Raw genomic sequence first — 16,877 nt, 5'->3', positions numbered from 1 at the left:
AAACAAATTCACAGCCCAAGCTATTAATTTTAAAACCCAAGGCCATTAGCCAATTTTTTTTTTAATGTTATTAGGTTAATTGAAAAAAAGGAAAAAGAAAAGCATTTTCCATTTGCAAGCTCATGGGTAAAGCAAGAAAGAATTGAGGAAAATGCTTAGGGTTTGGATTCATGGATAATTAATTAGTTAACATACTATTATAATAATTATTAATATAATTGTTACTATTAATTAATATATTATTAAAAATAATATATTAATAATTATAGTTTTTGAATAAATAATCACAATAATTAATATATTTTTATAATAATGATTAATATAACTATTATAATTAATTACCATATTATTATAATTAATTAATTAAAAAATTTACAATTAATTAATGTATTAATGACAATAATTAATAATAATAATAATTTTTTAATAAATAATCACTATAATTCAAATATGAAAGAATAATTATGACAATAATTCATTAAATACTTTTTATTAATTTGTTACAATCTAACTCATTTCGATTCCGATTCCAAGATAAAATAAATATATCAATGAGATTCCAGTCCATTCCGATTCCAATTCCCGTAAGTCAAGAAAACAACTTATTCTAATTCTCATTTCCATTCCAGCTCATTCTCATTCTAGCTTATTCTGATTCCAGCTCATTCCGATTACTGATAAATAAACGTAGTATTAATCTCTTCCTCACTGCACTTCCGTACTGTTGCAAAGAATCAAAAGATTAGAAATATTTAAATGTGAACTTAACTGAAAGATAGTGAGAAAGTTGGCGGAATCGTATTCAATACTTTTGCAGACAATGAAGAAGATCGAGTGCTTAATCGTTTGGAACCTGCTTCATAGTTTTGATAGTCAACTCGCTTCATCTCAATATACTAGGAATACAAATTAATTAGAGCCAAAAATTATATGACAAATACAACATTTGATTTCTAGTTAATCGACTTTCGAACTTCGAAAAAGATACCTACTCAGAGTTGTTGATCATTTATCTGTTGTTTTGCACGTTGGAGTTCAGAATTAAACTAAATTTCTTCGTGTTTGCTCTTCTGTACCACAATCGAAAGAATAGATTTATCAATCATTGAATTGAAGCAAAATTATAAGGTCAGAAAAGTTGAGTTTTGTATAGAATCATAAGATTTTATGGACGTTAAAATAGTTTTGAGGGTATTTAGTTTTCTTTATAATTAAGATAATTAAATTGAACTTCTATAAGACAACTTTAATGGTAAAAAATGGTCCATAGACCTAGGAGACGAAAAAGAATTTGGTACCGAAGTCTTGATAAGGCTCTCCCACTAACCAGTTGGAGATAAGACTTGGTCTCAAAAGCACAAATATTTACTATCATAAGTTTTCAACAATTAAAAATAAAACCATTTACTTTAGTCTCTTATTTCAAATTAACATAAATACAAAATAATAGAAAATTATTTACTCTAAAAAATAGTCTACTCTAATTAAAAACACAGTAATATGTACAATTTTATAATTAACACGCATAAGTTTCCTTAAAAAATATTTTCGTATTTATTTCTTTAGCGAAAAATACATAATTTTAGTAACTCCATAGGTATGATAAAAAGATATAAATTAATTAAGCTGTTATGAAGACGATAATTATGTAAACAATATTTCGAAATGATAAGAAAATGATCATGACTGATGAGGACTATAAGTACGTGCCTTGAAACACTTTGAATATTGCACTAGAGGCTTAAAGAGAGTTAGAAAGAAAGAGTGGAGAAAAATGAAATGGAAATTCAAATATATAGTGGATTAATAATCTGTGATAGAGCATGTAACTTCTATTTCCTATTTTATTTATTTATTATTAAAACATAACCTCAATATTTATTAAAGAAAATAGTATTTGGCTTTTACTGATTAATCAGTTTTGCCAGCACGATGTGACTGGAGTTTAGAATATCATGAAGGGAATTCTCACCTGTATTATTGAATAGTCAATTATGATTTATATTTGAAAGCCAATTAATTTATTATTACAAATTTTAGAAGGCTAAAATATTGATGCCCTCTTTTTCTTTCTAATAACAAGTGTTCAATAATACAAGGCAAAATGTGAGTGGTTTTATTGTTATTTTCGTAAATTGGAACTAAGTTGGTTATTTTTAATAATTTGATTTTTCCGTGTGCTCTTTAATAGGCTTTTTTCATGTTTAGGAAGTCACCAATTGAACTTAATTTCTTCTATGAAGAAAATATAAAACTTAGAGCCAAAAAGGCAAAACGAATACAACATTTGATTTCTAAACAAGTTTTGACCCATGAGTTTTGGAAGATTGAGGACAAATTTTTTAATTTTTTATTTATAGAAAGAGAGTTGGTGCCTCGTGGATACATGAAAACATTGATTTGAGAAAGCCAAGCAATGTAAAATAAGGGATTGAAAATGTTCAAACTCATCTCAACTACTAAATCATCTTTGTGAGTGTGTGTGTGCGTGTGTGTGACTTGATCAATTGAAAAAAGATTTTATGTAGAAAGTGATTTATCGTGTAACTGTATCCAATTGTATATAATCAGAAAAAAAATCCTAAGACCCCTGAAATCTCTTTTTTAAATATAAGCAACTTAAAATATTGAATTATTTCTACCGACTCTTATTTCACTTGTACAAATAACTTTAAGGGTGATGTTATTGAAACCCATGAATTTACACTTCAAATCGTTTCAAATTTTTTTTTAATTACTAATTTATCCTTTAATAGAGTTACACGCAAGGACAAGAGAATTAAACAAATAATCCAAAAAAAAAGCTACTTTTACATAAACCTCAAATTTCAGTCATGAAAGACAATACAAAGAAGAATAAACGTCCAGGTAATCGCCGGTTGACTTCTAATATGCCGTGTGTAAAAAAGAAATGAACTTTAATGGTGGAAGATGAGACATGATGGGAATTAAAAAAGAAAAAAATAAAATTATAAAAAAATGAACTTTTAAGTGAGGTTATTATTGAGATTTTATGAGGTTTATAGTGTAAAACTCACATGTCCAAATTAAGCACTGGGTTTAATGGGTAAAATAATTGGTCCCAATAGACCCACCCTAAATTTAATTCTTTCTAGGAAAGTTATCATCCAATTGAACGACCCAATCTATATCTATTTATCTATTTATCTATCTATCTATATCTATATATATATATAAAGGTAGGACTTGAGGAGGTGATGTGGCATCACCATTTTGCTTCTTTGTATATTCTCTATTATCTAATAAATAGAGATTTTTTTTTTAGATTTGGCTTTTCATTTTCTCATAATTAATTTGATTGTATTTAACTATTTAATAAATAGTAACTTTATTAATATATATCATTCCTCATCTTTTTATATTTTCTATTATTTAAAATATCTAAAATATTGGTGAATATTCTTTGTAATTTTTTTCTCTTTCTATTTAAATTCAACAATATGTAACCATTAATAATATTAATTATAAGTCTTTTGAAACATTTATTTATAAAAAAATAATACTAATTTCTTTTTAAAGCCGCACGAAGTGCGGTTCTATTTCCTAGTATATATATAAAGTTGGGGCTTGAAGAGGTGATGTGGCATCACCATTTCTCATCATCTCATATTCTCTATTATCTAATAAATTGATTGAAATTAAAAAATAATTACATTACAAAATATTAAAATAGAAAATAATTATTAGATTATAAATGATTACATGTCTTTTCCTCTTTCTATTTAAATTCAACAATATGTAACCATTAATAATAATTAATTATAAGTCTTGAAACATTCATTTATTTTATTATGCCAACAATTAAATTTTAGTGGCTTAAAATACATCAATTAATTAATATTAATATATGAAGGAAGGTTCATTCATCTTCCCTCAACAATTCTATTAGAGCTTAATTTTAATGTCATAATCCCATATTTAATTATTCAATCTTTTGTTTAGTGCATTTTGAGTTCTTCAAACTCTATAAACATTAAATATTTAAGATTTATGTCATCATTATTTCTCATCTTTTTATATTCTCTACTATCCAATATATTGGTTGAGATTAAAAAATAATTACATTACAAAATATTAAAAATCTATATCTATCTATCTATATATATATATAAAGTTAGGCCTAGAGAAGGTGATGTGACATCACTATTTCTCATCTTCTTGTATTCTCTATTACCTAATAAATTGGTTGATATTAAAAATAATAATTACATTACAAAATATTAAAAATAAAAAAATAATTATTAGATTATAAAAGATTATATGCCTCTTTCTCTTTCTATTTAAATTCAATAATATGTAACCATTAATAATAATTAATTATAAGTCTTCAAACATTAATTTATTTTATTATGCCAACAATTAAACTTTAGTGGCTTAATATATCAATTAATTAATATAGGAAAGAATGTTCCTTCATCTTCCCTCAATAATGTCATTAGAGTCTAATTTTAATACTATAATCTCATATTTAATTATGCAACCTTTTGTTTAGTGCCTTTTGGCTTTTTCAAACTCTATAAATATTAAGTAGTTAAGATTTGTGGCATTATTATTTCTCATCTTTTTATATTCTCTATAATCTAATATATTGGTTGAGATTAAAAAATAATTACATTACAAAATATTAAAAATAGAAAATAATTAGTAGATTATAAAAGATTACATGTCTCTTCTTCTTTCTATTTAAATTCAACAATATGTAACCATTAATAATAAATTAATTATAGTTTTAAAACATTCATTTATTTTATTAAGCAACAACTAAACTTTAGTGGTTTAAAATACATCAACTAATTAATATAGGAAGGAAGGTTCTTTTATCTTCCCTCACCAATACCACTAGGACCTAATTTTAATGTCATAATTTCATATTTAATTATGCAACCTTTTATTTAGTGTCTTCTGGCTTTTTCAAACTATATAAATATTAAGTATTTAAGATTTGTTATGTTTGGATTTTTTTTTATTATTTAAACAACATCCTCTTTAGAAATGTTATTGTGTTTTTATTTTTTGACTTATTTAAATTTTTTGTATTGTGTGCTTCATGGAGTATTCTTTTCTTCATGAGTTAAACAATGATAGAGATAGTTGTATGATAAGGGTTAGACTTTGTAAAATGTGGCAGTCTATTAATACTAAGAAGAATGGAGAGTTGATTAGTGTGAATATAATTTTTATTGATGAAAAGATTGTGTACACTTAACTATACACATTAATATATATTTTTTTAAAGTTAACAAAAAAATAATTAACTTTCATAAATAGAGTGGGGAATCTCTCGCTGGTTTTTAGAATTCGACATCAGGAAGTGTTTTCACACCATCGACTGATAACAAAAAAATAATTAACTTTCATAAATAATATTAGTTTAATAAGGCTGCGTCATCTTTAAAAAAAATCAATTCCTATTTTTTATCAGTTTTATCAAGTGTAAAATAATAAAAAAATAATATTAAATTATTTTTTTAAAGCCGCACGAAGTGCGGTTCTATTTCCTAGTTTTATGAATAAGTGCAAGCCACAACTCAATTTTATCATCTAATTGGATAGTATCACATAACTAATTTTAATTTTACCAACAATGTTATGTACTTTCTATTTCTAGATGATTGATGATTAAAAATATCCAAAATTTTTATCTTAAATTATATCCCGAATGTGTGACATGTTGTTGTTATTCATTGAGTGATTAATAATATTTGACAATTTTCAAGTAAATCAATTGTATTATTCTATTATTTTTTTTAATGATGACTCTAGGATGAGGATATTATTAAATAAAATCAAAGAAAAAGTATAATTAATTATGGGGAGAAAGTGAGCATTATCCTTCAAAAGAGGTTGAATACTAGAGCAAAATCTTGAAACAGATGAATCTAAAAGAAAAAAATAAAAGATACACTCAACAAAACCTATAGTGTCCTTGGGGAAAAAAAAAAAAAAACTACGATAGAATATTCTAGCGGAGCCTGCCACCGTACTAGAGAGGAAGGGCTTATTGTTAAAAGCTACAGAGTATAGAAGAATTCTAAATGATGAGAAGAATTTTTACTGTTGTTAAATGAGAATAACTTTGGCTATTAAATAGCCTTACATAACGAACCAAGCAACAAAACATGAACCATGTTTAACGACTCCTAAAGACATGGAAGACTAAAATCAACAAATAACGTCACCCTTAACAATAGAAATTTTATTTTGACTAAGTAGTAACAAAATCAACTCAACATTTCCTCCCTTAAACTGAATGCTAATGCATCAGTTTACATCAGTTTCACAGCAAACTCCTAATGATGCACGCAGCTTTAAGAAGACATCCAGCTTGAGTGGCTTAGTCATTAAATCGGCTAATTGTTCTTGTGTGCTGCAATAGACCAATTTTACAGCTACATTTGCTGTTTTACATAAAAGAGTGGATGAAGCATTGACACGTGTCCAATCAACTGGTGCGAATAGCTGTTAAGGCCGTTATATGCACGGGAAGCTTGTGGGTTTTGATAACAAACCCAGAAATATGCGAGCTGGCTGTTAGCGGACATTTCTAGATGAATATCTCTCTGTATATAAGGCCTCATGAGTGGTTATTAAAGTATGGTGATCCTGTCACACACTCTCTGCAACACTGAACCTTGAAAAACTGAAATTAATGAAATCTTGCTTCTCTTTTCGCAATGGATGTAGGTTTGCTTGAAGCCATACCACTATAAATTTCTACTGTCAAATTGTGTAATTTTGTTTCTGTTCTTGTTGTTTTGATTATCATTCTTGAATCGTTAAGAGTCAATTGCATTAAGCTTGATCTTTACAGGTGTAATTCTGAGATTTAAACGATTAGGAGTGGATCTTGGGGGATTAAACTTGGTTATTTGCTGAGTTTAAATTCAACATTTTTCATGAAGATTGTTCTATAATCCTTACTAAGTGTTTAGAACATTTTATTTGAACATGTAATTAAAATTAGTCAGTAGTCCAGCAGAGCCTTAAGTGAGGTTTTTCGATTCTATTTTGATCTAAGCCTCATTTTTCACGATCCTTATTTCTCCGTAACCTTCTTGGGTGCTTTAGAATTTTATTCTTGGCTTTTTTTAACAAAAAGCCATTGTGAGGCTGGTTTCTATCGAGGAAATAGGCACCATTAGTCACCTTACGACCAAAGATTTCGAGCATCCCAGACAGGTTGGTAGTCCAAAATTTTTCATCGCAACTTTTAATTGCCTGTTGATGGAAATCAAATGAAGATCATAGGAATAAATATTGATCCTAAAGGGAAAGGTCTGATTGGAATCAGATGAATAGATCCTTCTCAATCAAACAAATATGGTCAAAGATCAATTATTATCTAAATGAGATCAAAACAAATAGAATAAATTTTCTAAGATTCAGTTCCTCAATCGAACCATCCTCAGAATGGTCTTTTATAAACCAAATTCAGGTACACAGCACTAAACACTCAACAATCATTATAGAAAAAGTAACAGGAAAGTCAACAAGAAATGAATCAGTTACACAGTGGGATAATAACCCCATTGAATCAGCTTTTATAACCGTGTTTTGTAGCTACCTTTAGCAACCAAGCCGCAACTAGCTAATTCTCTCCAACTGCTATCTATGATGATGCTGCGGCCATAAGTAGATGAGTACATATCAAGCAAAAGAGGAAACTGCAACAATGCAAATAAGGTGACAGGGACACATCCAACAAGGGCAATTGGAATGATAACCAGATTCCATTTATGAGAAAGAGATATGTGAACAGTTGCACCAAAGGCTACCATCATGCTTGCAATAGAAAAGAACAAGGCGACGAGGCCAATAATTAACTTCCTTGGTAACGATACAAGAAAATCGTCTTCTGCGTAGCGTGAAGTGAGGATGCCCAAGAACATTAGAACTGAAGTAATGGAAGAAAAAAGCGCAAGCATATCTGAAATGGCAAAAATCATGAAAGATTTTTCATGTAAAAGATTTGGTATTCCTCTGCCGTCACTGCCACCAGGTACCGTGAAAGCTGCGGCAAACACTACAGTGATAATGAGTGCAGCTACAACTGAGCAAGATGAAGCTGTTTCCTTCATCCATTTTTCTCCTTCTTTGACTAAATCCTTGTGTTTTTCAGTAAAGACCTTTCTAGGAGTTTGGTTGGAACTAATTTCATCTCCTATTATGTCTGGATGGATAAGTTTTTCTACCGCCTGCAGAGAAGAAGTCATAAACACGAGGACTAAAAGTTTCTTTTAAGGTAGATTTCTAGGTGCAGAAAGGTCCAATGTACTTAATGGGACGATGATAACTAAAGGTATTTGGACTAAGAAATTAGTCCAAATGTTCATTTTGAAGAATTGTTTATGCGTTTTCACGCTTACATATGTCCTGCAAATGCCAAAGTGATAGAACGCTTACAAAAACAAGTTAAAAACGGCGCTGGTTTACCTTGTTTTTCAATTGTGTAAATCAGCACTGTTTCTTGATATGTTATTTTTGTCTATGTTTCTGTCAATTTTCTTGGTCTTAATATCAATACTTAATTATCCTATTGTGCAACAAACATCAAATTGTGACTATTAAATATAAAAAGGTGTATTAAGTAGTCGGATGAGCAATCACACCTTGAACCATTGCAACTCCCGCTGCATCTGCAATGCTGCACCAGCCACTTCACTTGAAGGTACCAATTCTGCCGCTAAATGCAGGATGTTGCTGCCAGGATCGCCTTCTGTTAAAAATAAATTTGTTGTGAAATTCACACGATGTATTAGATTAAAAACTTTTTCACGACGATGTAAAACTGCAACATCAAATATGTTACGCCCATCCTTGTTCAACATAATAGCAGTCCTGTTATAGGCCATAATAAATTCATTGACAAACTCGTGTATCCCCAATCTTGCAGCTGTGAACAATGCCCACCGCAATTTTCCAATGTGACGGGTCCAAATCACTTCTTTACAGATAATTCTGACAATTTCAACTGTCTGCATGTGCGCTAACTTTTGTTCATGTAAAGCTTTGATGCTGGGGGCTGCAATTGAACTCGATCAATAAAAAGGAGATAAATAAATTGATTTCAAACAACTATATTTTAATTGAACACAGCCTCTCAAGACTTACCTAGGCGCATGAGGGCATTCCAGAGCATCCAATAAGATTTATGCCACGTTGCACCTGTCATACGTATAAACAAACGAAATACCTTTCAATTCAGAGTCATAAATTCAAGAAGACTTAGTATATAACAGTTTTGCAGACCAAATGTCGTAGTGATTTGCTTAGCAGATCCAAAACGTGTGGATGTTTTTGAGTGGATTTTTGATGTAACGATAAGGTTCTCCATGTCTCCATCCACATTTTGATTACCGTTGGTCTGAATGGAAGGAACAAGTTCCTTTTCCACAGGAGTGCCTGCAAATTTATTTACTTGGTTTTGTTAGGCCACACAAATAAACACTCTATATATACACACATCTACATGGGGTCATCTTCCAATTAGTGCTTCCTCATTTTATTAAAATGAGGACTCCTTCATTGGAGGATCACTATATAGATGTGTGTGTGTTCGTAAAGGATTGTTGACACCAACAATTGTAAATTAAACGTTGCAAACGTCCAAGCCGACTCCCACTTGCAAACGCGTACGGCTTTTGAGCCAATTTGTTTAGAACAATTCTCCGAGAGTCGATGCTGTCACGGCCAATCGTTGGATGAAGCTTCAATAAATCCAAAGCTACGTCTGATTCATGAACAAAGTCAGAGTAGTGGCGATGTATTTGATCTCTATATAATGCGAGCATCATATTTAAACAATTCAATGTGCATTCGAAAACATTGCTAACACAATGGGATAACCGATTAAATTAATGCAGTGTTGGATAGTCAGGAAGAATAGGTCGTTCTGCCCAATACCGTCAAGAGTTCTTAACCATTGCGTGATAATTAATGGGTTCATCTTCGAAGAATTTTGCCCTCCCAGTATTTTCTATTGGAGTTTCAGTAAGTTGGTTGTCTTATGAGGAATTTTCTTTTAAACAAAAAATTAATCATATTATTTATTTGAGATATTTATTTGATTAATAGAGTTAAAATCAAAATTGAAGTGTTTGGATTCCAAGAAAATGAATGAAACAGAGAAAAAATGTTTGAGAAAGTTTTAGAGAGCAATGAGAAATGAATTGCTATTCAATTGTATTGTGTACTTTCTGATTACAACCATTTATATACGCGATCTAGAATGTTGTACACACGTTGTGTGTGTAAGCTAATTCTAAGCTCAGCAACAGAAACGTTCTTAACAACTTTTTAACTAACATGCTGACTCAGCAAGTTACACATCAGCATATCTAACAAACAAAACTAATCAGCTCATTAATTTTCATAATAAGCACTATCTTAACAAATGGGCACTAAGAATTTATTTGATTAATGTTCATGTGCATAGAATTTGAAAAATATGCTTCAGAACAAAATTCTCAGGTGCAGGCTGTCTACTTTTATAATGTTGTAAATAACTTTTATAACGTTGTAAACTCCTCGTCCATACAGAATTTTATGCGGACATTTTCATCAGAGAAGGCCTCTATATCAGAGTGGTCAAAAACACATGTTAATTATGAGTTATGGTTTAGCGTTAGCTAGCCTTGAGGTTTTAAAAGAAAAAAGTTCGTTCGACAAGCTTTACATGGACAGTATAACTTCAGAATTGGTTTATATGTGTTAGCTTGAAACGTTTAAGTTAATAATACTGACCGTATAAATTAGCGCCGATGAGACGTGAAAGCATTTCGGCACCATCGTTGCCGCTGAAGATGTCTACTCCATGAGTCACCTCTAGTAGATACCGAAAAGTATCCTTATGACCCTCATACGCTGCCTTATGAACCGGAAGATTGTTTCCCTTGCTCCTTATGGTTGTTAAATCAGGGTTATACTTCACTAGGACTTTTAAGGCCCTTAGATTCCCTTTTCCCGCACACTGATATAGAGCGGTGTGCCCATGTACATCTTGTCGTGCTAGTGTTTGTGGATCAACCTTTGACGCCAGCTTATGGAGGAGGCATGTGGCGTCATCAGACTCAACATCAACCAACGACTCCACAATCGCGTGAAATATTGTCTGTGAACCTGGGGCAACAGTCTTGGCGGTCAAGGCATCGGGATCATTAGTGACGAAATCTTCCACACCTCGCCAATCATTCTTCTCTATCATTCTGTATAGCGGCCAATAACGAGCATAATACTCATCCTTCCCTTGACCATCTGAATTAATCATCGTGAGAACAGAATCTATAAATTATATAATTGTTATTATTATTTTGAAAAATTAATTAATAATACTGAAATTGAATCAGTAAATTAAAAATTAATTAATCTCTTTATGTTAATTATTTTTTTACCTATTGAACTCTGTGCACCTTCAGTTTGTTTACTTATTTTTGGCTCCGTCACAGTGATTTCATCTTCGTTTTTGTTTCTGCAGATAAGCTCAAAAATGGATCACATATCAGAGAAGTTATTATTACAATCTAATCATCTAGACCATCACCAATGGTAGAGTCAAGGGTTAATTCTAGAGGGGGCTGGTCAAAAGGGAATTTATCTTTGCGTCACCTTTCTTTCGTCATATGTATATTTAACCACCATAAAATTTTAATATGTACTTTGTACCACCTTTGTTTTTAATCTTATATCAACTAACCGCTTTGACACTTAAAAATGACCATTTTATCCCTAAATAAATTAAAAGACCATTTTATTGTGTAAAATTTTGAAAAATAATAAAATTAATTATAAGAATACCCCTGAATTTTATAAAATAAATAAATCTTAAATTCAATATGTTAACTTTTTATAAATATAATTTCATTTAAAAATTATCATGTTAATTTTTTGTAATCATGTTAATTTTTTGTAATCATAGTTCCATTCAATTTGAATAGGAAAGTTACTTAATATTAATTATAGGGAAGTTTACAATAATTATAGAGAGCTTTTTTTTTCATGTTAATTTTTGTAAACTTCCCTATAATTAATTTAATTACAAAATTTAAATGAAATTATAATTACAAAAAGTTATAATTACAAGATGATATTTTTTATAATTATAATTTCATTTAAAAATTATCATCTTAGATTTTGAAATTTATTTATTTTATCAAAGTTAAGGGTATTCTTATAAGTATAATTTTTATATTTTTTAATATTTTGTAGAATAAAATAGTCTTTTAATTCATTTAGGGGTAAAATGGATATTTTGAAGGTCAAAGTGGTTAATTAATACAAGTTTAGAAATAAAGATGGTGTAAAGTACGTGTCAAAATTTTATAGTGGTTACATGTACATATGGTAAAAGAAAGGTGGTGTAAAGATAATTTTTCTTAGTCAAAAAAATGGCGCAAGTTTTGTTTTCAAAAGAGATAGTGCTAAAAGGAAAAATAATACGAACACTAATATAATTTTTTTTAAAAAAAACATAAACACTTGCATTAAATTTTTTTTTTGTCCTTTAACTTCACCCACTTTTTTAAAGTGAGGAGTTTCTCGTTAAATAAAATACACACACCATTGCTAACTCGGGTACGTTGCAGACTTTGAATTGTTAATAAGGACTAAATAATAGTAATCGTTCCACGAAAAATTATATGAATTTTACCAACAAACTCCACCTCAATCCCATCAAAAGCAAATCTTTAGGGTAAGTTTATCATTAATTCAAAATTTGGGGTAACTTTAGTATCAGCTCAATTTTTATTTACTTATGTGTGACTTTGTGAGTTTGAGGAGGGGTTAGAGCGAGCTCAATATCATTAATTAACTACAGGCCTTCTAAAAAGTCAATTAAATTCAAAATACATTTCAAGACTTTAAGCTTTAATTAATTTTCAGTATAATAATGAATCAAAACGCAATCCATCAATTGAATTTTGTAACATAAAAAATATTAATAAATCAATTCCGCATATCTGATATCAGATACACATATATATGGTATTTATTTTCTTACTTGGAGTCATTGCTTTGATTATTTGCTTCTTGGTTTGATGATCTGCCGGTTTCTTCCATATTTGGAGTTTGGAATTAAACTTAATTTCTCAGTGTTTTTCTTTTCTATACCTGAAGCACAGATAGATATATCAATATTTAAATTGAAGCAAAGATAGAAATGTTCAATTTTGTATCGAATCATAAGCTTTTTTGAAAGTGAAAATTTTTATTTTGTATCGAATCATAAGCTTTTTTGAAAGTGAAATTTTTTTTCGAGGTAATTTAGTGTTCTTTACGTTATATTTAATAGTTAAATTAAATTTCTATAAGATACCTTAGAGACAAAAGATGGTTCAGTGGAGCTGAGCATTTTGAGTCTCAAGTAAGGCCTCGTTTGGGACTACTGTGGCGTATCTATGATTTTTAAGCCAAATTAAGTTAAATTTATCTCAATATTTTTTGATGAAAAACATATAATACCCTTACTAGTTTTGTAAAAGGCATTATTTGTAAATCATATCTATTCTACACAATATAACAATCATTTTTTTTTCACAATAACTGTGATTAAAAATCATAACACCTCAATATCAAATAGCTCGAAAACTTTGTTTCCTAATTTTGACTCACAAGATAGGAAGAGCAAACTTAACCTGCATATTTTATTAATAAAACAAATAACTTAAATATCACCCGGGGGGTTCCCACCCTGTGAGTCAAAATAATGAATTGAATAGTCAATTTATATATGAAAACAACAACTAATTTATTATTAAAATTTTTTTAGAAGGCTAAAATTAATATGATGCTCGCTTTCCTAATAAAAAGTGCTAAATTAAATTTTTTATTAATTGCACACGTTGGTTATTACTCACCCTTGTAGTAAGTACAGATTAAAAAAATGTAAAGAAAATAATCCTTGAGCAATTACAAAGGCCTCGGTTGCTTCTGTATCATTGAGTAAACAACCATTGGTTGAGGAATGTATTCTGTAGTGTGATCAAGTTTTTTTTTTTTTTGGGGTGGGGGGGTGCTAAAACTAATCTTTAAAAACTAAAAAAAAAAAGAAATTAACGAACTGCTAACATTACTAATGTAAAACAACGCTACTGCTGCAGGACAGAAAAAGGGACCAAAAAAGGGCAACTTGAAGATCACTCGAGTAAAAAGACAAAAAGAAAAAAAGTGAAGAAACTTAAATAAATTACATAGATAAAGTTCATAATAAATATAATTGATTAATTAAGTTAAATTCATAAAACCATTTTAAAGGACTTATACATTTGGTTTACAGCGTCCGTAACATTATAGAAACATTATCGTTTTTTCAGCTACATACTACATATATCAGTAAAGACTGTCAAGCCCGATACTTTGTAAAAATAATTATTAGTAAACTCAAAGTTAATTAAAATAAATAAAAACATAAATCCGTTAATTAGAATTTTTTTAAGAGAAAAAATAAGAACCTGTAAAGGAGAAGAGGAATGGTGACTGGCAGCGGCTACGAAGCAGCTAGAATGGTGGTGGTAGTGGCGAATAATTTTCGGTGACAAAATTAAAGGAAAGAAATTGATTTTTCAAAATTAAATGAAATCGGGGCTTTTGCATTCTTATATGTACTGCATTCGCAAGATAGGTTTCGTATCTCAAGGCTTTACCTATCGACCACGTCGATAATAATTGGAGAATAGTATCTTCCCTTTACGTTCTTTCATATTGAGAAACTTTCACTTTTACTAACTCAAGACAAGTGTTAGAGTGCAATTTATGCACTAATTTTGCATTGTTTACTTCTCTTAATATCGATGTTTTGCACTTAATAATAATGATTTACTTGTGTTTTACTTTTGTAGGTGCAGTTCTATTGATTTGTGATAAAATTGAGGTATAAGATGATGTTTAAAGATGATTGTTCTCTTGAAGAAATTTAGAGCGTCAGAAGAACTTTATTAATAAGGCGTGGGCGCATGCTGTCAACTACGAACCTGCAGTTTTTAGTTTAACATGTTTTGTATTTTTGGTTATTTTTGTAATTACGAATTTAATATTTCAGATATTAGTATTTTATTTTAAATAGAATTCTAGAGGAGAAGAGAGAGAGAGTATTTAAGGGAGGAATCTATTGTGAAAAGGGGGGATTTTTGATTGGAGGAAAAGAAATAAACCCTAGATCTTAATTTTTCTCTTCTCTCTATGAAGAACTAAACCTATTTTTCTGGTTGAAGGATAATGAAGCTTTGATTCATCACTACTGTGAGATCTTTCTTGTGCTTTAATTGTTTTATTACTTTTTGGGTATTTGTTTACTCTCTGAATTATTTTCATGATTATGTTTGTTAATTAGGTAATTGGCTACTATTTAATTATCAACTTAATCTAGTGTCAATTAAAGGATTCATCGTATGAAGAATTTAATGTTTGTGACAAATAACATAGCAGAGAGTTGTGTTGTGAGAATAAACAATCTAATTTAAATGAATCATCATATGTGTTGATTAGGATTTGGGTCTCTCTGGTTTTTCAGGCTGTCAATTGATTAAATCCTATGATCGTATCTAGGGTTGTCCATTGATTAGGGAAATAACCAACGGTTGTACCTTGGTTATCGACTAGTTAAGGAGAGATTGGCTATTAGAGGGTCTCAATAGCTATAACCGGTCTATTCATAAGTAATAATAATCTATATTTAAATCAATGATCAGTAGTTGAATCAAGCTGAGTTAATTCCTTCAACCAGAGCTTTCTCCAATTTGAATTACAACTTTAATTTGCATTCTTGTTATTTCAATTTGATTTTTATTATTGTCAACAATTCCCCCATTTTACGTTTTACGTTTCAAAAGGATTTAAATAATTACCGATCTCTGTGGACACGACCCTGCTCAATCACTATACAAAATTTATTTAGAGTAGGAATTTATTTTTGTTAGCTTTGACAACCATCAACAAGCATATATGCCAGCACGATGGATGGAAGTAAATTATCTCTAAGAAGTATGGTAGGTTCTTTTCCTTTTTTAACCAAGTTAGCTCATGATGTATATGGAAAAGTTGGTAGTCCAAAATTTTTTCTCGCAAATTCTAATATCCAATTTTAGGGGATGATGGAAATCAAATGAAGATTATAGGAACCTGTGAAATATGAACTCAATACCCAGTGGCGACATGTTGTATGTTGATTCTATGTTAGCACGACATGTCATCTGATAAGCATCTGGAACAAAACCGACATGAGCCAAAATGTTGTTCTTTGTTTAAATAGCTCACATGCCTGGCACGTAAGCTGAAGAAAAACACTTGCTATCAAAACGACTAAGCCAAAAGCCGTTTTGAGCATGCTTATTCAAGACACGTTGCAAGCATGTGACTGAGGCAGATTCTGTTGTAACTTAGCGGGAAAAGCCGTTGAGAAAGGAAGGCCCAGAATCAATTTATAAAGAGCTGGAGTTCTGGGTTTTGATCACATACGAGAATATCAGAGAGGGCAAGAAAGAGGGAATGCGAGAGAGAGTTCTGAATAGGCTTGTAATCTCCATTTGTGTTTGCTCTCTGTAAACTCTTGGACAAGCAATAAAGTGAAATCACAGAGTTTGTTTCCAGTGGATGTAGGCATCATTCATTTGGTGCTGAACCACTTTAATTCGTGTGTGTTTTTGTTCTTGATCTATTTGTTATTCTTGATTCTTAGGGGGTTGATTTCTTCTTGGTTGTTTCTTGAGTATAAACCAGTGAGTTAAGTGTTCTTGGGGTGGGTTTAGTCTTGATAGTTAGGGCTCTATTCACAACAAATTGGTATCAGAGCTACTGCTCTCTGGCTTTAGATTCAAGAAATGGGTACCAAGATCAATCTGGAAAAATTTACAGGGCAAAATGAT

General features: G+C 30.2%; 1 protein-coding gene across 1 annotated transcript; it reads right to left on the bottom strand.

Moving 5' to 3' along the window:
• Nucleotides 1-7,562: 7,562 nt before the first annotated feature.
• On the bottom strand, nucleotides 7,563-13,077 carry LOC18042609 (protein ACCELERATED CELL DEATH 6). The gene is made up of 8 exons (XM_024184820.1): nucleotides 13,019-13,077; nucleotides 11,412-11,494; nucleotides 10,765-11,274; nucleotides 9,602-9,751; nucleotides 9,271-9,423; nucleotides 9,133-9,186; nucleotides 8,631-9,043; nucleotides 7,563-8,216 (listed from the first exon to the last, which is right to left on the bottom strand). Exons 1-8 carry the CDS (start codon nucleotides 13,075-13,077, stop codon nucleotides 7,563-7,565), a joined length of 2,076 nt encoding a protein of 691 aa, XP_024040588.1.
• Between the last annotated feature and the right edge of the window lie 3,800 nt (nucleotides 13,078-16,877).

Source organism: Citrus clementina, unplaced genomic scaffold, assembly GCF_000493195.1.
Source record: "Citrus clementina cultivar Clemenules unplaced genomic scaffold, Citrus_clementina_v1.0 scaffold_5, whole genome shotgun sequence".
Classification (NCBI taxonomy): domain Eukaryota; kingdom Viridiplantae; phylum Streptophyta; class Magnoliopsida; order Sapindales; family Rutaceae; genus Citrus; species Citrus x clementina.
This window is presented reverse-complemented; position numbering and strand designations above follow the sequence as displayed.

Coding starts and splice junctions, on each gene's coding strand:
- LOC18042609 (XM_024184820.1), bottom strand. CDS start 13,077: ATGGAAGAAACCGGCAGATCATCAAACCAAGAAGCAAATAATCAAAGC. Junction 11,495..13,018: donor AATCAAAGCAATGACTCCAA/GTAAGAAAATAA, acceptor TTTTGAGCTTAT/CTGCAGAAACAAAAACGAAG. Junction 9,752..10,764: donor CATCGGCGCTAATTTATACG/GTCAGTATTATT, acceptor TTCATGAATCAG/ACGTAGCTTTGGATTTATTG.